This window comes from Salvelinus alpinus, chromosome 21 (assembly GCF_045679555.1).
Source record: "Salvelinus alpinus chromosome 21, SLU_Salpinus.1, whole genome shotgun sequence".
Classification (NCBI taxonomy): domain Eukaryota; kingdom Metazoa; phylum Chordata; class Actinopteri; order Salmoniformes; family Salmonidae; genus Salvelinus; species Salvelinus alpinus.
Genome location: NC_092106.1, coordinates 15,034,687 through 15,042,126, shown reverse-complemented (window position 1 = coordinate 15,042,126; position 7,440 = coordinate 15,034,687). Strand labels below are relative to the sequence as shown.

Here is a 7,440-nt window from a genome sequence, read left to right as displayed (position 1 = left end):
AGCTTTATGTGATCACATCTGGGCCACCTTCAGCAAGCAAACTTCAGAACGTTGCAGATAGAAATGTCATGAATAGAGCTGATGTGACTCTTTACTCTTCATGTCAGACAGGCATGTTTGGCCTACATAACATCCTTTGTATGTGAATGTTTCACAATGTTGCACCCTGCTACATGTGTCCCTTGTTCTATGAACCAACAGAATGTTCATCAGAACAGGATTGGACAGTGGGTCAATACTACATCCAGTGGCAACATTCTGCAGCTTTCTTACCCCCTGAACTCTGAAGCACCCGTAGGATCCTATGCTATTGTAGTGTGGATTGGTGAAAACAAAATATACCATCGCTTCAAGGTAGAAAAGTATGGTAAGTAGAGCTTCTTTATTTGACCTTTCATGCTAGGTAATATTATGGATCTGGAAGTTGAATCAATGCATCACATTTCTGGAACATTCATGAGTTGCCTGCTGTTCTCTTATCTCTAGTTTTGCCAAAGTTTGAGATCAAAATGATCCTCGCCGATGAGATCAGCTTTGTTCAAGAGGAGTATAAAGTAGAAGTGTGTGCAACGTGAGTCAACACTATCTCTGTTCTGTAATGCACTGTAGTTACAAGACTATTTTTAACTCCACTATTTGTCACTGTCTAATTAATCGCATTTCGCTAATGCAGACCTTGATTCAAATTCAAATACTTGAATACTCCATGCATTTCAACCCAGTTCTGTTTGGTCCTGGGGATATTTGAAATCGTGTATTTAGAAACAAGTATTTGAAAATAATCTAGGAATTAGAAGTTTTTGATTGGGCCTTATTATTTGAAAAATACTCAAATACGCAGAAAATATGTATTTAAAATACAAATCCTTAAATATGCATGTATTTGAACCCAGGTCTGTGCTAATTACAAATACTAATTGAAGACCTACAATGCTACTGCTCAATGTCATAAAATGTTCTTATGAGTACCCTGAGAATTAAAACGTTTGGGACAGTGGCATTTACATGAACAGCCGGGCTTATATTCATAAAGCCTCTCAGAGTGGGATTGCTGACCTACGATCAGGTCTCTCCTGTCCATGTGACCTTGTTCATTCTGATACAGAAGTTTACACTGATCCTAGATCAGCACTCATACACTGAGAGACTTTATGAATACAGGTACAGATGCATTGGCAATGTTGAAAACACTTGACTTAAAGAAAGCCTGCAGGTATAATGCATAGTTGTAAGGAGGCATGTATGAGCCGTTGTAATGTCTCATAAAAGGTTTAGAATATACTACGTCTCTCTAAGTAGGAAATGTATGATGTTTTATGTTTTGTATGTGTTTTATTATGAAATCAAATCAGATACACGTATGGGCAGCCTGTACCTGGTAAAGCAGAGGTAGAGTTGTGCCGACCCTTAGGGCACAATGTATTGATACCAATAAGAATTGATGAGAAAAATCCAGAAGGAGTTCCTGATTATACACCCCCCTGCCATAAAGAGTCAATAGAGGTCTGTATGCTTTCCTGAAGAAACTATATACTTGTTTTTACCATCATATTACATTTGAATGTGATCTGGTTCATTTATTTAAATCATTTCTTAATGTGTGTGGTTTTGCTTGCTTTTCCCAGATGGACCAAACTGGCTGTGCTTCTCATGTCTTCAACATGTTCATTTTCACAAAGGATGCAGGCGAGAAAATGCTCATAGACAGGCTGAGTTTTAATGCCAAAGTAGAGGAGGAGGGGACAGGCAAGTAATTTATCATAAGAATTTGGAGACGGTAGAAGTGATGACAACATTTGCCTGAAGTCAAATGAAAACAGTTTTTTTTTCTTGAGAGTGAATTACATAATGTCAAGATTGCATGTTTAATTACATTATAAAGATTGGCATGACCTGCGTATTTGACTTTTGGTGCTACATCCTCATATTATGCTGTTTTTATTCATGTCTTCGTTTGTAATCATGTTTTTAATACGTTGAGTAAGCTGCGCTGGAATTCAGCTTCTGCATTGTGAACTGCCAATGTGCATCATGGTGGCGTGTGTAGTTGTGAAATAAACCATCCTATTTTCTTTTGTTTTCCTTTGACAGGTATTACACAGTCAAAGGAAAAACACATTGAGCTCTCCTATGTGATTGGAAAACTCACATTTGTTGACACACCCAAAATCTATGAGCATGGATCAATTATCGAGGGCAAGGTGCGTCCAAATACAGTGATATTGTTTCTTAGACTTAGTTGAATTGTAGATGCCATTTGTCTTTGACATTCCTGTTTACTTAACTACCAATGGTAGGTAACAGTGACACATGTAGCATCACTACTTACAACTTTCCCCCCCTTTTTCCTCAGATAAATGTTGTTCACTTCAACAACACACCTATCTCAGACATGTTAGTCTACCTTTTGGAGGAGAAAGACTGGTCCTCACATCATCTCCAGAACCTGACCACGGACAGTCATGGTATTGCCAGTTTCTCCCTCAACACAACCAGTATGCCCAAAGAGAATATTAACCTTATAGTAAGTATGAGGTTTTGAAAGTCCGTCTAGGTTTTGAAAGACTCTGAAGACTCTTTATGCTCAACCCCAAATCACTCACTTGACCCTACCCTCTAGGGTCTATCATGCTCTTGTGGAGATCTTAGAAAAATCCATTGGTATAATAAGCAATATGGTGAAACTTCCACCTAGCCTATCAGAAGGCACGGTGGAAATGTTAGTTACCATATTTCCAACTGTCAAATCCTCTCAGATCTCCACAAGTATATTGTATAGGGTCTAAGGGTCGATTTGGGATTGGGCTTTAAGTTATACTCTCTCTTCCCTCTGTTGCTTTCCAGGTAAGCAACACACCACAAACGGAGAGCAGTAGATACAGGGTCCCCTATTTCAAAAGAGGGCAACACAAACTCTCACTGATCCAGCCCACTGCCCCTCACAGTAAAACATCCAGCTCTCTGGCTATTCAGAAGATGGAAAACCCACTGGCATGTTGGGAGGAAGTGTCAATCACCATCCAGTATGCCATCGTAGGGGAGACCGTCCCAAAGGGCTCAGTGGATGTCATCTACCTGGTGAGTAGAACCAGGAACAAGTTGTGACAAACTGCAAACCCAGGGTGAGTCCAAAATGGCACCCTATTCTCTAGTGTGCTACTTTTGACCAGGGTCATTTCAGACATAGTCCCAGCCTCTCATCTTCAAAGGAAGGATGTCTCTATACAACACCAGTACTTCTCATCATATTCTTGCTGACTTGATGGAATAACTGGGACAAGTGTTTTACCCTTTCCCTCCTCCAGGCCTTATCCAGAGGGGTGATAGTTCAGCATGGACATATGAAGGTTACCGTGCAGCACGGGAGTCCTGGTGAGGGAGTTTCATTAATTAATTATGAACATACTTGAAGGTGTTTGATGACAATGACAATGTACGATTACATGCACACAATAATGCGATTGTTGTGGATACTCAGAATAAGATAATACTTAGATTAAAACGCTTTGCAAGAAGAACAAGTTCCCCAATAATACTGTTTACATGGATGTCTGAAATCAGGTTACCGATGGCAGTCTGATGAATGCAGAAATCGTCAATCAAAACAAATGTTCTACCTCAGTGAACATGCTATTTTTGGAAGTGAAAACTACTTCTAAGACACATTTATTTCTTTATTTTATTTTTACTTCACCTTTATTTAATTAACCAGGTAGGCAAGTTGAGAACAAGTTCTCATTTACAATTGCGACCTGGCCAAGATAAAACAAAGCAGTTCGACACATACAACAACAGTTACACATGGAGTAAAACAAACATACAGTCAATAATACAGTAGAAAAATAAGTCTATATACAATGTGAGCAAATGAGGTGAGATAAGGGAGGTAAAGGCCAAAAAAAAAGGCCATGGTGGCGAAGGAAATACAATATAGCAAGTAAAACACTGGAATGGTAGATTTGCAGTGGAAGAATGTGCAAAGTAGAGATAGAAATAATGGGGTGCAAAGGAGCAAAATAAATAAATACAGTAGGGGAGAGGTAGTTGCTTGGGCTAAATTATAGATGGGCTATGTACAGGTGCAGTAATCTGTGAGCTGCTCTGACAGCTGGTGCTTAAAGCTAGTGAGGGAGATAAGTGTTTCCAGTTTCAGAGATTTTTGTAGTTCGTTCCAGTCATTGGCAGCAGAGAACTGGAAGGAGGCGGCCAAAGGAGTAATTGGTTTTGGGGGTGACCAGAGAGATATACCTGCTGGAGCGCGTGCTACAGGTGGGTGCTGCTATGGTGACCAGCGAGCTGAGATAACTTTACCTAGCAGGGTCTTGTAGATGACCTGGAGCCAGTGGGTTTGGCGACGAGTATGAAGCGAGTGCCAGCCAACGAGAGCGTACAGGTCGCACTGGTGGGTAGTGTATGGGGCTTTGGTGACAAAACGGATGGCACTGTGATAGACTGCATCCAATTTATTGAGTAGGGTATTGGAGGCTATTTTGTAAATGACATCGCCAAAGTCGAGGATTGGTAGGATGGTCAGTTTTACAAGGTTATGTTTGGCAGCATGAGTGAAGGATGCGTTGGTGCGAAATAGGAAGCCAATTCTAGATTTAACTTTGGATTGGAGATGTTTGATGTGAGTCTGGAAGGAGAGTTTACAGTCTAACCAGACACCTAGGTATTTGTAGTTGTCCACATATTCTAAGTCAGAACCGTCCAGAGTAGTGATGCTGGACGGGCGGGCAGGTGCAGGCAGCGATCGGTTGAAGAGCATGCATTTAGTTTTACTTGTATTTAAGAGCAATTGGAAGCCACGGAAGGAGAGTTGTATGGCATTGAAGCACGTCTGGAGGGTTGTTAACACAGTGTCCAAAGAAGGGCCAGAAGTATACAGAATGGTGTTGTCTGCATAGAGGTGGATCAGAGACTCACCAGCAGCAAGAGCGACATCATTGATGTATACAGAGAAGAGAGTCGGTCTAAGAATTGAACCCTGAAGCACCCCCATAGAGACTCCCAGAGGCCCGGACAACAGGCCCTCCGATTTGACACACTGAACTCTATCAGAGAAGTAGTTGGTGAACCAGGTGAGGCAATCATTTGAGAAACCAAGGCTATCGAGTCTGCCGATGAGGATGTGGTGATTGACAGAGTCGAAAGCCTTGGTCAGATCAATGAATAAGGCTGCACAGTATTGTTTCTTATCGATGGCGGTAAAGATATCGTTTAGAACCTAGAGCGTGGCTGAGGTGCACCCATGACCAGCTCTGAAACCAGATTGCATAGCGGAGAAGGTATGGTTGGATTCGAAATGGTCGGTAATCTGTTTGTTGACTTGGCTTTCGAAGACCTTAGAAAGGCAGGGTAGGATAGATATAGGTCTGTAGCAGTTTGGGTCAAGAGTGTCCCCCCCCCCCCCTTTGAAGTTTGGGATGACCGCAGCTGCTTTCCAATCTTTGGGAATCTCCGACGACACGAAAGAGAGGTTGAACAGGCTAGTAATAGGGGTTGCAACAATTTCGGCAGATCATTTTAGAAAGAAAGGGTCCAGATTGTCCAGCCCGGCTGATTTGTAGGGGTCCAGATTTTGCAGCTCTTTCAGAACATCAGCCGACTGGATTTGGGAGAAGGAGAAATGGGGAAGGCTTGGGAGAGTTGCTGTGGGGGGTGCAGTGCTGTTGACCGGGGTAGGGGTAGCCAGGGGGAATGCATGGCCAGCTGTAGAAAAATGCTTATTGAAATTCTCAATTATAATGGATTTATCAGTGGTGACAGTGTTTCCTATCTTCAGTGCAGTGGGCAGCTGGGAGGAGGTGTTCTTATTCTCCATGGACTTTACAGTGTCCCAGAACTTTTTTGAGTTTGTGTTGCAGGAAGCAAATTTCTGCTTGAAAAAGCTAGCCTTGGCTTTTCTAACTGCCTGTGTATATTGGTTTCTAGCTTCCCTGAAAAGTTGCATATCACGGGGGCTGTTCGATGCTAATGCAGAACGCCATAGGATGTTTTTGTGTTGGTTAAGGGCAGTCAGGTCTGGAGAGAACCAAGGGCTATATCTGTTCCTGGTTCTAAATTTCTTGAATGGGGCATGCTTATTTAAGATGGTGAGGAAGGCATTAAAAAAATAACCAGGCATCCTCTACTGACGGGATGAGGTCAATATCCTTCCAGGATACCCCGGCCAGGTCGATTAGAAAGGCCTGCTCGCTGAAGTGTTTCAGGGAGCGTTTCACAGTGATCAGTCAGAGGTCGTTTGACCACTGAGCCATTACGGATGCAGGCAATGAGGCAGTGATCACTGAGATCTTGGTTGAAAACAGCAGAGGTGTATTTAGAGGGCAAGTTGGTTAGGATGATATCTATGAGGGTGCCCGTGTTTACGGCTTTGGGGTGGTACCTGGTAGGTTCATTGATAATTTGTGTGAGATTGAGGGCATCAAGCTTAGATTGTAGGATGGCTGGGGTGTTAAGCATGTTCCAGTTTAGGTCGCCTAGCTCCACGAGCTCTGAAGATAAATGGGGGCAATCAGTTCACATATGGTGTCCAGAGCACAGCCGGGGGGCAGAGGGTGGTCTATAGCAGGCGGCAACGGTGAGAGACTTGTTTTAAGAGAGGTGGATTTTTAAAAGTAGAAGTTCAAATTGTTTGGGTACAGACCTGGATAGTAGGACAGAACTCTGCAGGTTATCTCTGCAGTAGATTGCAACACCGCCCCCTTTGGCCGTTCTATCTTGTCTGAAAATGTTGTAGTTAGGGATGAAGATTTCAGAGTTTTTGGTGGTCTTCCTAAGCCAGGACTCAGACACGGCTAGGAGATCCGGGTTGGCAGAGTGTGCTAAAGCAGTGAATAAAACAAACTTAGGGAGGAGGCTTCTAATGTTAACATGCATGAAACCAAGGCTTTTACGGTTACAAAAGTCATCAAAAGAGAGCGCCTGGGGAATAGGAGTGGAGCTAGGCACTGCAGGGCCTGGATTCACCTCTACATCACCAGAGGAACAGAGGAGGAGTAGGATAAGGGTACGGCTAAAAGCTATGAGAATTGGTCGTCTAGAACGTCCAGAACAGAGAGTAAAAGGAGGTTTCTGGGGGCGATAAAATAGCTTCAAGGTATAATGTACAGACAAAGGTATGGTAGGATGTGAATACAGTGGAGGTAAACCTAGGTATTGAGTGATGATGAGAGAGATATTGTCTCTAGAAACATCATTGAAACCAGGTGATGTCATCGCATGTGTGGGTGGTGGAACTGAAAGGTTGGATAAGGTATAATGAGCAGGGCTAGAGGCTCTACAGTGAAATAAGCCAATAAACACTAACCAGAACAGCAATGGACAAGGCATATTTACATTAAGGCGAGGCATGCTTAGTCGAGTGATCATAAGGGTCCAGTGAGTAGTGAGGTTGGTTGGGGTAACGGCGATTCAGACAGCTAGCCGGGCCATGGG

The 7,440-nt window shown here is 42.9% G+C and overlaps 1 protein-coding gene across 1 annotated transcript in view; it reads left to right on the top strand.

Annotated features, from left to right (window-relative positions):
* Positions 1 to 202: 202 nt before the first annotated feature.
* LOC139548573 (alpha-2-macroglobulin-like) overlaps positions 203 to 7,440 on the top strand; it is a gene marked incomplete at its 5' end in the record, with an annotated part of 29,566 nt that continues 22,328 nt past the window's right edge. The window contains 8 exon segments of the mRNA XM_071358324.1: positions 203 to 367; positions 487 to 571; positions 1,353 to 1,503; positions 1,626 to 1,746; positions 2,092 to 2,201; positions 2,354 to 2,524; positions 2,845 to 3,078; positions 3,306 to 3,372. Coding sequence (XP_071214425.1) covers positions 203 to 367; positions 487 to 571; positions 1,353 to 1,503; positions 1,626 to 1,746; positions 2,092 to 2,201; positions 2,354 to 2,524; positions 2,845 to 3,078; positions 3,306 to 3,372 — 1,104 coding nt within the window.